We start from the raw sequence: 17,066 nt of genomic DNA, 5'->3' as shown, positions 1-17,066 counted from the left end.
ATTTTTGTGAATTTCAGTGTCAGAATCTCAGATAACAAGACTATGGATACAATTGGCTGATTTCAGACAAGATTTCAGATAGAATGTCTGTACAACGATTTCACTGCAGAAAGAACGACAATCATAAACGCTCACAATTTCTAGACCAAACTAAACTATTCAGGAACAGATTTTGCATTTTTTTTTCTCGCTACTGCTACATTCCTGCAAAAACACTGACTCAAAATTCTTTCAGATTCTGGGGTTACAGTTCTTGTGAATTCATAGTTTGCAAACTCAAGGACAACGAGATCATGAGACAGAGTTTAAAAATCCATCTGAGTAGTTGGTTTCCGCGTGAAGTTGAAGCAGAGGAGGTCAATGCAGTTGCATTCGTCGCCTTGGTTTTGTTCCTGCAGAAAGGTTTTAACAAATTAGTAAGAATGAGAATGTATTGTTCTTCACTTTGCAAATCTGAAACGACTATCTTTTATGACATACCCTCCTGCAGTTATGTATATGCATTTGTCATAACCTGCAACAACATTGAATCAGATTAAGACTGTTGATTTGTGATTTTGAACAAGTGAAAGCTGGTGATTTTGTTTACTTACTAGGGTCCTTGTTGACCTTAACACCAGCTCCTCCAAAGCTACAAGCGACGTCTGTTGCTCTATTCTGCTGGAAATAGCTATTGAACACGAAAGAAGCATGAGAAACCAAATTATCTGGTTGGAAACAAGGCTGGCTCGGTTGAATAGCGGTGCAATCAACATTTCCAGGACCACAGGCCCAATCCAAAGCACCTTTCAGATCTCTCTCTGAAGCTTTAGAAGAAGCGATGCACCAACTATTACTATTCCCACTAGAGTTTGTACCACTCGAATTCGAGTGAAACCCGTTGCTCTTTCCCGTGAAATCCAACTGATAAACACTTGTCTGGTCAGGGTAGAACAATCCCCAGTTTCTCTCTGAATCTAAACCCGTTTTCCTATTCTCGTTAAACAACGAGAATATATAAACGTTCATCGCCTCTCCTGGCTTTGCAGGTGTGCCTTGGTTAGTAACCACATGGCGGATTATGTTTGAATTGTAAGTCTCAGCGTTGTCAGGAGACGCAGCAGCTTTCTCCTTTGGTGAACCTTTGGTTGGCCATCCAGTCTCAGTAACCATAATCTTGATTGTCCTGAAGTTTAAAGCCGTGAGAGCGTAATAGAGAGCATCAACTTGAGCATCAAACATGTTCTTGTAAAGCAAACCAGTGTTTGGGTCAATCACTTCAGAGGAAGACTCAAACAAGACATAATCCAAAGACACATTGTTTGGAGAATCTCTGTAAGCGTAGTAGGGATAAAGATCGATCATGAAAGGTGACTTATTCTCTGCAAGGAACTCAAGCATTGGTCTCAAGAAATAAGCGTAGCTGCTGTTGAACGCTCCAGCAGAAGGAGGGAAAGATCTAGAGAGAACACCGAGGGAAAGAGTCGTCGAAACTTTGATTCTCTTACTCAAACCGACTTTTCGAAGACCGGTTAACACATTCTGCATAGCGGGGACAACGAAAGATGAAGCATTGATGTGTGGATCGTCAGTAGATTCAGCTCCAACGGTAATGTAAGTGATCTTGGTCGTTGGATAGTATGGTAAGACGCTGTTCTTGAGCCACGTGTCTACATTTGCTTGGGATTGTGAGAAAGCGTTGAGATCGGAGTTTGGAACACCAATCATAAGCTCAATGCTTGTGTTTCCAAATGCTTTGAGGACTTGTGAATTGTAATCATAGATTCTGACGTATTTGATGTTGTGCTGTTGAATCAATTGAACAACTTTTGCCGGTGTTGGAAGGTCGTCGGCGCTTCTTCCGTAACAAACTCCGACCTTGCCACCGTAGCAACAGTCTGCCAAAATTAGGGGCAAAGGGAAAAAGACAGAATCAAATGTCTAGAAGATGTCTAAAAAGCTCAAAATTGGAATGAGGGTTTCAAATTATGCAATTATTATAGCTCCATGTACTTGTAAGTCTACAGTAGACAGAATCTATTTAAGCAAGAATCGAAATTGGAAACCATTGAGTGATACTTTTGCTGCTCAAATTCAGAACAAAGTCTCAGACCGCTCTTGAAGTGAATAATACTACAAGAGAGAAAGATATGAGTGAGAGAGAGAGAGAGAGACAAACCCAGAAGTAGAAGCAGAAGCAGAAGAGAAATGGAGAAGATGAGCTTGAAGTCTCTCGTCGTCATTGCTTTGGTTTGCTTCCTTTCCTCGAAAGAAGGAAGCTTTATCTTCTGGCAGCTCCTTCTTCTTCGATTTTCTGAAATAAAGTTCGAAGCTTTTTTCTCTCTCTACCAAAAAAAGCTTCGTTAAAAGCTCTCTCTTTCTCTCTCTACAGCGAGAGTGGGAAACTAGTTTAGTTATTTTATTTTTTCTTGTCAGAAGTTGGAACACTGGTCGGGAACGAAGCGGGCCTCAGACAGTACAATTAATTAGATTTGATAGAATTGTCTGGATTCCGCTAAGCTCTTTGAGAGATTCCATTATTATTCCAACTTTTTTTCTTTTACTTTAGTCGCCCGTTATTTATGCGTTATTCTCAAAACTACCCTATTATAAATTAAAAAAATTGGTCCCATGGAATTTAATTTTTTGTTGAGCTTTTGACCTTTTGTATATACTCTAAATAAAATAATCAATTTGATCACAAAATACATATTTTGCTTAACAATTCATAAAGTGTGGGAGAAACATAATTTCAAACCGACAAAACAAAAAGTAATGAAAATTTGGTTTTTAATTTTATCAACACTCAAATAATTATATAATTCGGATCTCCAAAACCAAAAAACAAAACAAAAGCAATTAAGATTGTTATTATCGCCAGCTGTCAAACATACCAGAGATAACCGGTGGTGGAATGGTTCTGTTGTGGTGCAATTAATGGGCCGCATCTATAAATCAAAGCCCATTTAATTCTTGATTTTAACTATGATTTTGTTATTTTATTACTTTTCCCGGTCTCACGCGTTCAAAATCAATAAGTCCGTTACGATTGAAGAATCGTCGTCTTCTTCTCTCCACACTATCTTGAAATTGCTTATTTTTTACAAAACCCTAGAAAGAAATAAAGAGAGAGTTAGAGAGCGATAATCCCAAGAAAATTGAAAAAATGGTGAAGATCAAATCGAATTTGAAGCAGCTTAAGCTCCTCTCCGTTCCAGCTCAAGAAACCCCAATCTCTTCCTTCTTGTAAGTTTTTTTCGCGATTTCTCCTATCTTTTTTTTTTTGTACTTCGATCTGTTTCATTTCACGGGATTGCAAAACCCAAATCGATCGATTCGAATCATTAATTTTTCTGGGTTTGAATCTGTTCTGTGAATTTGATTTTAAAAAAACGAAAACAGGACTGCGAGTGGAACGTTTCATGATGGAGATTTTCTTCTGAATCAAAAGGGGCTTAGGTTGACGTCAGATGAGAAGCAATCAAGGGTAATAATTTTCAACCCTAATCTTGTTTTATTGAGAGATCTCATAAGGATTCAAGAGAATTAAGTAACTAAAGGGGGGGTTTCTTGTGTGTTTCGTTATAGCCATCTGATAGCAAAGAGCTTGATTTCGAAATCACTGCTGAAGACTTAGAGACTGTGAAAGTCATCGGAAAAGGCAGTGGTGGAGTTGTTCAACTAGTTCGACATAAATGGGTTGGCAAATTCTTTGCTATGAAGGTAAAGTTTTTTTGACTGGTCTCTTATAATCTTTGAGTTTTTGAAAAAGATGGATTCATAAGATGGGAAGTAGGAAAGTTTAGTTCTTTTGATGATATGATCACTTGGTTAGGACTAATGATTCACATATGGTGAACGAGGCCCTTTGAGTATACAAGTACATTTGGGGTTTGAGTTTGTTTGCTTTATGAATCACAGGTCATACAGATGAATATACAAGAAGAAATCCGGAAGCAAATTGTCCAGGAGCTCAAAATTAACCAAGCATCATCACAATGTCCACATGTAGTTGTTTGCTACCACTCTTTCTATCACAATGGGGCCTTTTCACTTGTCCTCGAATATATGGATCGGGGATCTCTTGCGGATGTGATACGACAAGTGAAGACTATTCTTGAACCTTACCTTGCTGTTGTCTGTAAACAGGTACAATGGAACTTTCTATACTCTTACCAAATGATTTCAAAAGTATTCTCATGGTTTATCATCACTCTTACTTATTTGACCCTTGTTAACAGGTTTTGCAAGGCCTTGTGTACCTCCACAACGAAAGACATGTCATACACAGAGACATTAAACCATCAAACCTTCTTGTCAACCATAAAGGGGAAGTGAAAATCTCAGATTTTGGTGTAAGTGCAAGTCTTGCTAGCTCCATGGGACAGAGGGACACATTTGTTGGAACCTACAACTATATGTCGGTAAGAAATCGTTTCCAACAATCATCTACATTACAACTTTCTTGATGCTGCAACATACATAACCATGCCTCGTCTCTTTTTCACTTCTTCACTTCACAGCCTGAGAGGATCAGTGGAAGCACATATGACTACAGCAGTGACATTTGGAGTTTGGGCATGTCAGTGTTAGAATGCGCAATAGGAAGATTCCCTTACTTAGAATCTGAAGATCAGCAAAACCCGCCAAGCTTTTATGAGCTCTTGGCAGCAATCGTAGAGAATCCACCACCAACTGCTCCTTCTGATCAATTCTCACCTGAATTCTGCTCCTTTGTATCAGCCTGGTAAATAGCAATTCATTATTGCATCTTCATATACTCTGCATTGAAACACACAAAGAATTATTATTAATGGTTAATATGATTCTTCTTTACATTAATAACAGCATACAAAAAGATCCTCCAGCAAGAGCATCATCTTTGGACCTCTTGGTAAGTAATATTAACCGCACACAAAAAGATACTCACCCCTCCCTCCCTCCCTCTCTCTTTCTCTCTTCTCAGTTTTTGTAACTAGTATCTGTGATGAAACATTCTAATATTTTTCTTCATGTTCTCAGAGTCATCCATTCATAAAAAAGTTTGAGGACAAGGATATTGATCTCGGGATACTTGTTGGTAGTCTGGAACCACCTGTTAACTATCTTAGATAAGTAATTCCTCTTTTTTTCTGCATTTGCATTTGGTATATGATATGCTATGATAAGATACATGATATTGTGTAATGTGTCTCTAAAAGATTATTACTTGAGGATGAAAGTTGAATGAGATTTTATTATTCATTGTGTTCTTTCTTTAATATGTATTATACAAGGTTTTGGTTTGTGATTTGATAGACTCAGTCAATTTAAAAAGTCACTTTTCTCCCAAATTATGACATCTCATTCAGGCTAAATCAAAGGATAAGAATATACTATAGTCTTGACTTGAGAGATCCTATGATCCTATATAAGCAGAATAGCATGTGGTGGAGATGAGTCATGGACACTCATTGGGTCCATACTCCAAAGACTCATTCATGTATGTATCTTTTAGAATATATCATTTACCAGACTATGAATCCCATCTGTTTCATATTTATTTGTAGTTTTGAGGAAAGTCCCTTCTAATTCTATGTAAGGGAATCTTAGATGTAGAGTAAAAAAAATTAATTATGTAAACAAAAACGGATCTGTTTTCACAGATTAAAGTAGATCCGGAGATTAGAAATCAAAACCCCACAAACACCAAAAGTAAAGTCAGGGAAAAATAGGGAAGAAGAAAGCTAAGACCCTCTGTTGTGTCTTCTAGAGACACACACAATCACATGAAGAGTTTTTTAGTCAAACACAAACTGACATTTCTCTGAAACTATGTGCATATACGTTATCTCGCTGAGCCTGGTATCACATTGGTTTCTACATTTTGTAGAGAAAGTCGCCTTCTTTAGACAAGGAGCGTTTGCTAGTATGTACCTAACCACATTCCTCTCATGCTTGGTGCCTGTATATCCTCTCCATTTCGAGATCTTAAAATGCGTCGATAAACATTCAGGAACAATTGTTGGGTTTTTCCAAAGGTTTTTCCCATAGTCCTTATTGACTTGATGTTTCTGACACGAAAAATAAATACAAGTAAACATTACGTGTGTTAGTGCTATAGATCGTCAAAACAAAAAAAAAAGTAATATTTTATCATTATTCAAAACATTGATAAAGTTTTAATGTTCATCTAACATACTACTATACTAGTAAAACATAAACATAAGTATATAAAAAAGTTGCATTCAACATACCAACTTAAGAGTAAGAGATCGAAGTTTGGGAGCGTCACTGAGCATACAATCAAGTAGATTCTGCCATCCAGCAGAACATGTACATAACTGTAGATGTCGAAGAGAGGAGAGTTTTGTGCCAATAGGATATGGAGTCTGCAATTATATAAAGTTTTATTCTAATTTCAGTACTGAGAATAAAAAAACATAAAAGGGGAAATATTGACATTATTGGAGTAAGAAAGTTTTGTTACCTTTGAAGTTAGAGAACAAAGAGAAAGATGTTTGATTGAGGTAAGACACCCTATGAACTTCTCAGACTGGTCACATGTAACCACCATATTCGCTTTGGTCACCTCAGGCATAGGTTCAAACATTATAAAGTTGCTGAATGCATCCTTAATGTTCAAATACGTCAAAGAAGGAGTATTTATCAAAAAGCCACGACTCTGTCCAGCGTTGGTGCGCTTTGTCCTTTCCCTGTTTATGATAGACAAGCTCCTCAAAGTAGGCACGTTGATAGTGTATATCATCACATTGTCATCTTCTTTCTTGTTTACAACCAAATTTTCAAGAACAGGGCAAATCTTTAAAAGACTTGGAACAGATTTACCCACTGCCGGAACAGATAAAAGTTTCAGAGTTTTGAGTGATGGCAAACGAAACCAATGAGGGACAACCTTGATAATCAAATTATGGAGTACCAATTCTTTTAGGGTTCTGCAAGTAGTCAAGCAACACGGAAAATATAGGGTTTTGCCAGACAAGTCGATCCTCAGCTTTTCACAGACCGATTAACAGCGACTTGAACACAGAAGTTGATTTCTTTAGCCGAATAGTTTTGTCTAAGCTTTCCAAGCTTGATATGCAAGCTCTCTAGAGTTGGAGCATCGTTAGACGACATCAAAGATCCATATACAAAACTCATGGAAGTCCTAAAAATACTGGTCGATTCATCACTAAACATGACATTCGGCTCCTGTTTTCTAGGACCCTCCCAGTATTTTGATATGAAACGTGTTGCTAAAGTCTCGTTAAACAACGGAAGCATCGAGAATATTTTCAAGATCAATTCATCTGGCAAATCACTGAGTCCATGTTTCTCCACTTCTTTTTCCTTATTCTTCTGGCAGAGTCTTCTCCTTTTCTTCTTCTGGCAGTTCTCCATTGTTCTGGTGAATTTTTCTCTCAATTCTGGGACGTGCGTGCGAAGGAAGAAGAAAACTAGGAAAGAACCCTAGTCAAATTGGGTTTGATGCACGATTTTTTTTAAATAATTAATTTACTATGTATGTTTAAGGATATATCCCCTATTTAATATTTTGGAAGTACATAGACTTTTTTGTATACTATATAATAGATATATATATATATATATATATGATTTTTTGTTATAAACTTATGATATTTATAATTTAGGTGTATCACATAATATACACAAGTTAGTTTGATTTTTGGTAATTAGGGATAATATGCATTTAGTTAATTATGGTAACATATAAAATCAATTATAGGTAACATTTAAAAGATAAGGGACATGTATTGCTCAATTGATGAATAAAAAATGTATATAATGTCTCAACCACATAGCCTAAGAAAACTATGCAAAGATTCAAAGTCATACTATAAAAAATGACCAAAATGATTCTGAATACGAATGGGCATGAACTTTGATTTATCAGGCATTGAAATCATACTATAAAGTCATACTATTAAAGCCAATATAAATTGTTCAATCTAAAAAATATTCAATCTTTAATAATATTATTCTTTTAAAAAATATCCATTCAACTAAAATTTTGACTAAATAACGAGTAAAAATTTGAATATTTAAATTTAATTTCATATATTTCTTTTGTTGAATTGTATAATTTTATATACTATAATAAAAAATTTAAATAATTTAATTTGAAGTATTTAAAAATAGTTTAATTTGATATTTTTAAGAATATCATAAATATATGATAGATCAAAAAATTTAAATTATAAACACTCTAATTTGATTTGTTATAGCACGGGTCAATAATATGTCACTATAAAATGAAAAAAATGGGTTGAAATTTTTAAAAATATGATTTCTCAGATTAAATTAAAGTTTGGAATAATGTTATTTGGTAGAGGCTTTCTCGGTCAAGATGATTTTGACAAATATATGTTACATATTTGGTCCTAAATTTAATATGCGGTATATTATAGGTTAAGTCATAGAATTAACAATTAAAATACAATATATAATTTTAAAAACTAAACAAATCAAATTCAATTAACAAACAAAAATTATTTTTTATAACAAATAACTTAACCCGCAGTGTACCGCGGGTCAAAATTTAAATCTTCTAGACTAGATCTTACAAAATATATATTATTTCATAAGTCATATTTAGAACATGATTTCATAACATAGTGTTTCATCCCAAAAGAAAAAGACTTTTAAAACAAATAAAACAATCACATATATTGATTTAAATAAAAATTACAAAATAAACAGAAGAAATTTAAACCCGTGCTATAGCACGGATCCAATTCTAGTCCTACTATATTAATTGAGAAATACATTTATAAAAATAACATTAAAAGTGTAAAAAATAGTTAGGATCCTTACATATAATAAAGACAATTTAACTAGGATAAAAAAAAATTAGTGTGTTAAAAATAAGATATTTAGAATTTTCTATTCAGTTAAACAGATAAGATTTCTACTGATTTTATACAGATTTTTTTTTGGCAATAATTTTTGCAGCAATAATCTGATTGTATGTTGGCTAGATGAATTACTAATAATAAATAACAAAATAACAAAAAAATATTTCAAATTTAATTCAAATAAAATGTTCGGCCCACGGTTTAAGGTGGGTTAATACCTAGTTATTATATTATATATAGAGTGGAAACTATTAAAAATTAGTTTATTACCTTTTATGTGATTGGATAATAATAATTCATGCTATTTATTATCAAAGTTTTGAAATAAAATACGATTATCAATAAAAAAAGATAATCAATAAAAGTTAGTTTTCTAATTTTGATTTGACGTGGGGAAAAAGTCTTTTTTTTTTGTCAACAGTCTTATTTTAACTTTGTTACTGAATTGTAAATTCCTTTTTTCAATTTTATTTATCCATGTCCTAATTATTATTATTATTTATATATAAAGGCGAATTCAACTACATTTCCATTTTTATTCTATTTTTACTGGGACTGGAGAGCCCGACCTGAAATATTCTGAATCCATACTAATTTTTTCTTTGTCAAACAATCAATACTAATTAAAATGGTTTTTTTTCACAGTAAAATTAAGATACTTTAAAATTTTATGAAGACAATATACTCATACTGTAAATCACAATATCCTTTTTGTCCTCAGATACTAAGTCATCTTCTTCTATATTTGCATTTCGTATATGTTATGATTTGATAATTAAGATACATTTCGTATCTGGAAAGGAATGCTAGGCTTCACTCAACTAACTTCCGAACAGAGGATTCCATTGGCAAGCAAATTCAACTAATCCTAAGAAGACGTCTTCTGGGACTTGACGAGAAAAGGGTCATTTCATATCCGTACACCTCCGAAAAGTATGAATTGCTACATGTACAAATTAAGAGTGTTAATTTAGATATGTACCCTAGTAAAATTCAAATTTCATATTTGTACTTATAAAATTGAGCCAATGTCAAAGTTCATGTTAACGGATTTAAGTCAACCGTTAGAGATGCTGACTCATAATCCACATGTGTATTGACGTGCCATCGACGCCATGTGGATTTTTCACAATTTTTTGCGTAGAAAACATAACAAAACGATGTCGTTTACGTTTCGATGGCACGTCAATTTTATTAATGGCTAACTTCTAAAATCTAACTTTATTATATGATGAATGATATTTTAGTATTATCCACTCTACGTTATTCTTTTAATTTGTAATATACAAGAGGTGTTGGTTATATATGTGATTCAATAGATTTAGTCAATTTCAAAACTGATTATTATTTTTCCGAAATTATGACATGTCGTGAAGGCCAAATCAAAGGATAAGAATAAACTATAGTATTGACATGAGAGTTCATACCTAAGGAGAATAACATGTGGCGGAGACGAGTCACGGACACTCATGGATCCATACTTGATACTCCAAAGGACCATTCATTTTATTCGAATAAAAGTCAAATAAATATTTATTTACCAATAAAATTATGATCATTGTCTCATTGATCAACAACAGTGACAATTCTTACATTTAGTTTTGAACAAGTCCCCCATCCACAATGTTTTAAGTTTTAGTTATACGAAACTCTTTGTTCTGATTCTCTTGTTTAAAATCCATGAAAAGTATTGAATCCTAAATGTAGTGTAATTTATTCAAAAAGAAAAAACTCACAAATTAAAAAAGAATCCGGAGATAAATTAGAAAGAAGAAAAAACCATACACACCAAAAATAAAATCAAAGAAAAGGAAAAAGAAAGCTAAAATCTTTTGTGTCTTATAGATTGAGACACATTTCACATGCATTAACAGTTTAGTCAAACACAAGTTGGTTTTGGTATCAATGTTAAGTTGTCAAATTTAAGACCTTCTTTATTGGCAGTATCATATAGGGGTTCTTAGTCTTTTTGACTCAAAAAAATAAATAAGAACAAAAGAAAAAATTCAAGGGCGCCTCTAATATAGTATACCCGATTATAGTTTAAGAGACGATACATGTCGGGTTGTTGTTGGTCATAAAAATAATACAAAGGAAAAAAAATGAGAAGCTCGATTTTTTTTTGTTTTCCTCTCTCTCTCGCGATCGAAAAAGGGAAAGGCCGTGTGATATGTAATCGATGGATTTGGAATCTGGAGGTTTGGAATCGAAGGATTGGGAGATGAGTAGCTAGGCGATTGCACAAGGCGGAGGCCAATCGCGATAGACAGAATCGAATCCGCGATTTGGAGATGGATCCGAAACGAAGTTGGGGTCGATTAAATAGGAAGAGATTGAATCAATTGGTATCCGAAGGTAAGTTTCTCAGTACAATAGTATGAAATCACATATTGTTTTATGATTAGGGTGCTTTTAATTTGGGCAAAAATTGGGTAATTTGATGTTAGACATAAAATTAGGGTTCTTGGTGTGATTTTGTGTTCCGATATGATCCCTTTTTACTCTTGTTAGAGGCGAATCCTTAACTGTTTGACCGATATTGTTAGAGGCGAATAATAGTTGAGTTTTGTGTATACATACATATATAAACACTTCAGACTTTTGATTTCTCTGTGTTTTGTTTTGAGAAAGTCATCAGCTTTTACTTTGTTAATCTCTTATTTGTATTTGGAAACAGGTTAAATGATTGTTGAGATGCTTGGATGGGGATTCGAAGAAGGGAAAACCCTTTTTAGTTTTGGTTATGATTTCCGGCAAAGCAACAGGTTTTAAAAAAGCATATCTCTTTTGAGTTTGATTGAGGCTTTGATGAAACTGTGAGTGATCGGTATATTGACTTTTCTTATGTGTGTTGCAATGGGTTTAGACTGCAGGAAACGTTGGACCAATTTGCTAAAAAGTTGGAAACAGTTTACAAAGCTTCAGGAGATATCTTATATATTTTTTGAATGGAGCATGCATCAGTTGATTTGGTTGAGAATATTTTGGCAAAATTTGGAGCAAATAAATATTAAAATTAATCCTTTTATCTATTTATGAATTGCACTTCTATTGTAATATGTATTGATGTTTTTATTATATTTTGTATGTTTGAAAATTAAATAAATGCAATATTTTCTATTTGTAATATGATACGACTTATATTCTATTTACAATTTTTTAATTTAAAAAAACAATATTTTCAAAAATAAGAGACCCAAAATTAGAACCTACCATTGGATGATTAAATTTTTCCTAAGAGCTCAAAGGTTCTTATATTCAAAACCATTCACAATTAATTCATTAAATACTCAAACAGTGTTTAACAACCCCAAATTAAGAGACCACCAATAATCTTACCCTAAGTTGACATGTCTCTGAAACTCTGTCCATAGACTCTAACTTCCCCAACATGCGAATGCGTTGATATTCGCTTTTACTTCCTGTTGAAAATATTGTCGCCGTCTTTAGACAAGTAGCGTGTGCTAGTATGTATCCAGCCACATTCCTCTCTTGCTCTGTTCCTTCGTATTGACTCCATTCCAAGGTCTTGAGATGCTCCGATAAACATTCAGGAACAACTGCTGGTTCTTCCCAGAGGGTCATCGGATCATTGTAATTATAATTATGTTCCTGAGACGAAAAGATGAAACGGGCATGCACCCTAGTTTTAAACGGGACTATATGTTCATCTGATCATTGTAAAAGGCAATAGTTTTATAAAACTGTTCATCTAAACATACCGACTTAAGCTTGAGAGACCGAAGATTTGGAGCGTCATTGAGCATACAAGCAAGCAGATCCGCCCATCCTGCAGAGCATGTACATAGCTCTAGATGTTTAAGAGAGGAGAAGGAAGTATCTTTAGGATATGGAGTCTGCAATTAAAGTATCTATATATTAGTTAATTACTATAATGAGAATAACAAAACACAAAAAGGAGATATTTTGACATTATTGGAGAGAATTTTTTTTTTTTTTTTTTTTACCTTTGAAGTTAGAGAACAAAGAGTAAGATGTTGGATTGAGGGTAGAGATCCTATGAAGTTCTCAGATTGGTCACAGATAACCTCGATGTCAGCTTTGATCACCTCAGGCATAGACTCAAACTTTAGAGAGTTACTACATGTATCCTTAAAGCTCAAATATTTCAAAGAAGGAGCTTTTATCACAAACCCATGACTTTTGTCAACATATGTATATTTCCCACGTTTCCCTTTCGAGTTCTTGTTAGATAAGCTCTTGATAGATACGCTCTTGATAGATAAGCTCCTCAAAGTAGGCACATCGATATTGGATATCATCACATTCTCACTGGTTTCGCTTACAATCAAACATTCAAGAACAGGACACCCTGTTAAAAGACTTGCAACAGTTACGCCGCCCAAGAGCCTAACCGAGAAAAGGTGCAGAGTATTGAGTGATGGCAAATAGAAACTTTGCGGATCAACCTGGATACCTAGTCCACGGAGTATCAATGTTTTTAGGGTTCCGCAAGCAATCAAAGTAGGCACATTCATATTGAAGACTTCTCTGCTGGTTTGGTCTACAACCAAATGTTCAAGAACAGGGCAAATTTGTAAGGGACTTACAAGATATTTGTCGGCCGAGAACTTGACTGATATAAAGTGCAGAGTTTTGAGTGATGCCATATAGAACCGATACGGAAATAACTCCATACGTAGGTCACGGAGTATCAGTGATTTTAGGGTCACCCAAGTACTCAACTTAAGCACTTCAACGTTGAAGACTTTGGTTTGGTGTACAACCAAATCTTCGAGAACTGGACAAATTTCTAAGAGACTTGCAACATGTATGTCGGCAGAGAACTTAACCGATAAAAGGTGTAGAGTTTTGAGTGATGGGAAACAAAACCGACGGGGAACAACATCGATACATAATTCACTAAGTATCAATGTTTTTAGGGTTCCACAAGCACTCAAAGTAAGCACATTTTTATTGAAGACTTTGGTTTGGTGTACAACCAAATCTTCAAGAACCGGACAGATTTGTAAAAGACTTGCAACAGATTGGCCCCCCGAGAACTTAACCGATAAAAGGTGTAGAGTTTTGGGTGATGGCAAACAAAACGATTGGTGGACACCCTCGATACTTGGTTCACAAAGTATCATTGTTTCTAGGGTTTTGCAAGTACTCAAGCAACTTGGTAATTTTAGGGTTTTGCCAGCAAGTCGAATCTCACCACTCTCACAGATCGATCAACGACGGCTTGAACCAAATAATTGATGATTGAAGCCAAATAGTTTCGGCTAAGCTTGAGATCAGTCTCTCTAGAGTTTGATTCTCTAACACCAAAGATGTATGAACAAAACTGAGAAAAGTCTCACCAGTACTCTCAAACGATGTATAATCAAACTTGAGATCCGACACCAGTTTCCAAAGATCCCGCCAACGTTTTGATATGAGAGTTGTTGCTACAGTCTCTTTAAATGTAGGAAGCGATGCCAATATCTTCACGAGCAGTTCATCTGGCAACTCATCGATGCTCTCCATGTTTTGAGACGCACAATGAGAAAACTAAAAACCCTAGGCAACAAAGGCTTATTAGCCTAATTCCCTAATTATCCAATTTATTCAATACCTTTTTTATAATGGTAATTCAGTCATATTACTTATCAATACAATAAAACTAGAATGTGTTGCTCTCCTCATATGACAACTCAGCAATTTAGGCTCTTCTGAGCTTGACATCTCATTAAAATTGTTAGCCAATAAAAATATTTCAAATAATACAACTCAACATGTCTCAACCTATAATAAGTCTCTTGTTTCCATGTCACTTTTTCTCTTAAACTTGATCTTATTTTGTTGGGCTTAGTTTTAAAATAATTGGGCGTAAAGTTATCTATTGTAAACAATGACAATGACGCAAGATTATATATATATATATTTGTTTTCTATTTCTTGTGTAATCGATTCGGATCGTGATGACTTTTATATGAAAAGGTGTCATGTAACCTTGAGGAGAAGTGAGAAGCTAATCGATCTCGAGAACTAAGGTCGCCGTGTCAAAATCTGTTCATCTTTCACTCAATGTTGATCTCCGACAAAAACATTTCACGGACCTTGGAGGAGAGACGAATCAAGAACAGAAAAATTATTGGGGTAGCAAAAATCTGAGATACTTAGGAAGAAACGAACAAAATGCAGGCGATTCTCTAGATTTACCGGGGAGATCTAAAAAAAGATAAGGAACCCACGAAGAAACTAAATGATTATAGAAAGAACTTGAGAGAGAGAGAGAGAGAGAGAGAAAGAGAGAGGAGAAGAGCGATAAGGAACCCACGAAGAAACTAAATGATTATAGAAAGAACTTGAGAGAGAGAGGAGAAGAGCGAACCAGAGGAGGAAGACGACGGAGAAAAGAGGAAGGAGGAGGCTTTTGGGTGGGTTTATTTGCAAGTTGCGGAGGAGGGATCAATGAAAAGGTTGTGAGTATATTGCATCAAGCTTCGGAGTTCGGAGCATCACTGAACCGAGTTGATTGATCTGGTCGGAAACTGATTGCTCCTTGAAGCATTTGCAAAAATTGTAGGTCTCCTTTTCCCAAATCTCTATAACAAAGAACTTGAGGTCCGTTCTAAAATAAAATAAAATAAACTGTGACATCTGATCAAGTCTGTTATTGTCATAATATTTTATGTGTGAAAGATGTAAACTTTTGCTTTTGATCTGTAATTTTACGTATTTTTTTTTTACTTTTGCATCTGTTCTTTAGCTTTTGGATCGGTTCTTGTCAAAATATAAACTTTATCTGGATTTTGAATATTAATTAAGTAATATATTTTGATCAGTTTTTATGCTGATGTCTAGATTGAGATATATTTTAAAGTGTATATTGTTATGTCTTGTTAACGCCTAAAACCTGCAACAAGAATAAAGGACGACAAAGAGAGAAGGAGACGACATATTGATGACCAATTAAAAAAAAACAATATATGTGTACAATACTACAATCAATACTAAAAAGCTTGAGTATAGATTTTAAAATTTTGATTTGTTTGTCAATTTTTAATAAATTAATAGATTTTTTTTAAAAATGAAGCACATGGCATGTTGTTTTGCGACGTGAGATAAACAACATCGTCTAAATGAAATTAAACCAAACTTGATCGTAATATATAAACCAAATTGGTTCAAACTTTGTTTCAACGATAACTTTCCTCAGCAGACACCAATAGTATTTATGAACGACGGCTAATTTCAGTATATATAACCAAAATGGATTTTACTTTTACATCACGTGAACCAAACCCCACCATCATATCAAAAGCTCAATCATATAAACCCCAAAAAGGAGATGTTAATGACAAAAAAAATGTTTTGATGGATTTCTTTTGTGACTAAAAACATTCTATGAAGTTTCATATCCCAACAAAAGGATAGTTGGACAATTTTGAACACAACTTCTACTCATATGAGTTAATTTTTCCGAAGCGAGAAAAAACATATTTTCATTCTATGTTTAATAATTAATTAACTAATCTCATAAACATGTAAGGAAGTAGAGTTGATATAACACAATCAAACAATTTTTTAAAAACAAAAAATTCTTTAAAATCTATATAGTGTTGATAAAAACATTAAATAGCAAACACCAAAATTGATTAAATAAATCAAAACAACTAACAGTAATAATGATCCTCCAATACATCGTAATATAAGAAAAAAATGATTTTAATCTACAATTTCATTACAATAATAAAACAGGCAACACATAATAACAAAAACCTAAAACAAATAATATTACCAATGAACATTGTCAAAAAGTATATTAATAATGATTTTTTAATTACAAACACATATTAAATTATCCAAAAATAATAAAAATAAAAATAAAATATAAAACAATCTCGCGGCGTAGTGCGGGTGCTATCCTAGTCTGATTAATTTATGAATTAAATATCCCCAGCGAGGCAGCGAATAATATGAAAGTCCACTGTAGCTATCAAATAAATCTAAGTCCGAATGAGCCAGAAGCTTCACTTAATAAGAATCCAAATTTAAAATTTATATATGATTAGTTTGGTTTGTAAAGTTGATTTTGTTTTAATTCTACCCTACTAGAATTTTAAATTAATATATCTAAACTTAATAGAATTTCTAAAATTATGAATATTTAAACATATTAAAAGTTTAAAATAACACAGACGGGTTATATTGCATGATGGGACGGGTTTGAATCGATATTACTGTAAATTAAAGTATCATTAATCTAATACTTAAACA

General features: G+C 33.8%; 2 protein-coding genes and 2 pseudogenes across 2 annotated transcripts; 1 reads left to right on the top strand and 3 right to left on the bottom strand.

The window, feature by feature from the left end:
• Nucleotides 1-45: 45 nt before the first annotated feature.
• Nucleotides 46-2,532, bottom strand: LOC104728940 (glucan endo-1,3-beta-glucosidase 13). Its single transcript, XM_010447849.3, has 4 exons — nt 2,159-2,532; nt 594-1,877; nt 481-514; nt 46-392 (listed from the first exon to the last, which is right to left on the bottom strand). Exons 1-4 carry the CDS (start codon nt 2,220-2,222, stop codon nt 245-247), a joined length of 1,530 nt encoding a protein of 509 aa, XP_010446151.2. The 5' UTR covers nt 2,223-2,532; the 3' UTR covers nt 46-244.
• A 428-nt stretch (nt 2,533-2,960) lies between these two features.
• Nucleotides 2,961-5,223, top strand: LOC104726204 (mitogen-activated protein kinase kinase 6). The gene is made up of 8 exons (XM_010445008.3): nt 2,961-3,225; nt 3,382-3,466; nt 3,568-3,702; nt 3,901-4,128; nt 4,221-4,403; nt 4,503-4,726; nt 4,828-4,873; nt 5,002-5,223. The coding sequence occupies exons 1-8, from the start codon at nt 3,146-3,148 to the stop codon at nt 5,092-5,094; spliced, it is 1,074 nt and encodes a 357-aa protein (XP_010443310.1). The 5' UTR covers nt 2,961-3,145; the 3' UTR covers nt 5,095-5,223.
• Nucleotides 5,224-5,759: 536 nt separating this feature from the next.
• LOC104728939 (putative FBD-associated F-box protein At5g56560) lies at nt 5,760-7,880 on the bottom strand (annotated as a pseudogene).
• A 4,272-nt stretch (nt 7,881-12,152) lies between these two features.
• LOC104728938 (putative FBD-associated F-box protein At5g56560) lies at nt 12,153-14,330 on the bottom strand (annotated as a pseudogene).
• Nucleotides 14,331-17,066: the final 2,736 nt, after the last annotated feature.

Source organism: Camelina sativa, chromosome 11 (assembly GCF_030686135.1).
Source record: "Camelina sativa cultivar CO46 ecotype springtype chromosome 11, ASM3068613v1".
Classification (NCBI taxonomy): Eukaryota; Viridiplantae; Streptophyta; class Magnoliopsida; order Brassicales; family Brassicaceae; genus Camelina; species Camelina sativa.
Note: the sequence above shows the minus strand (reverse complement) of the source record. Positions and strands in the feature narration are given on the sequence as shown.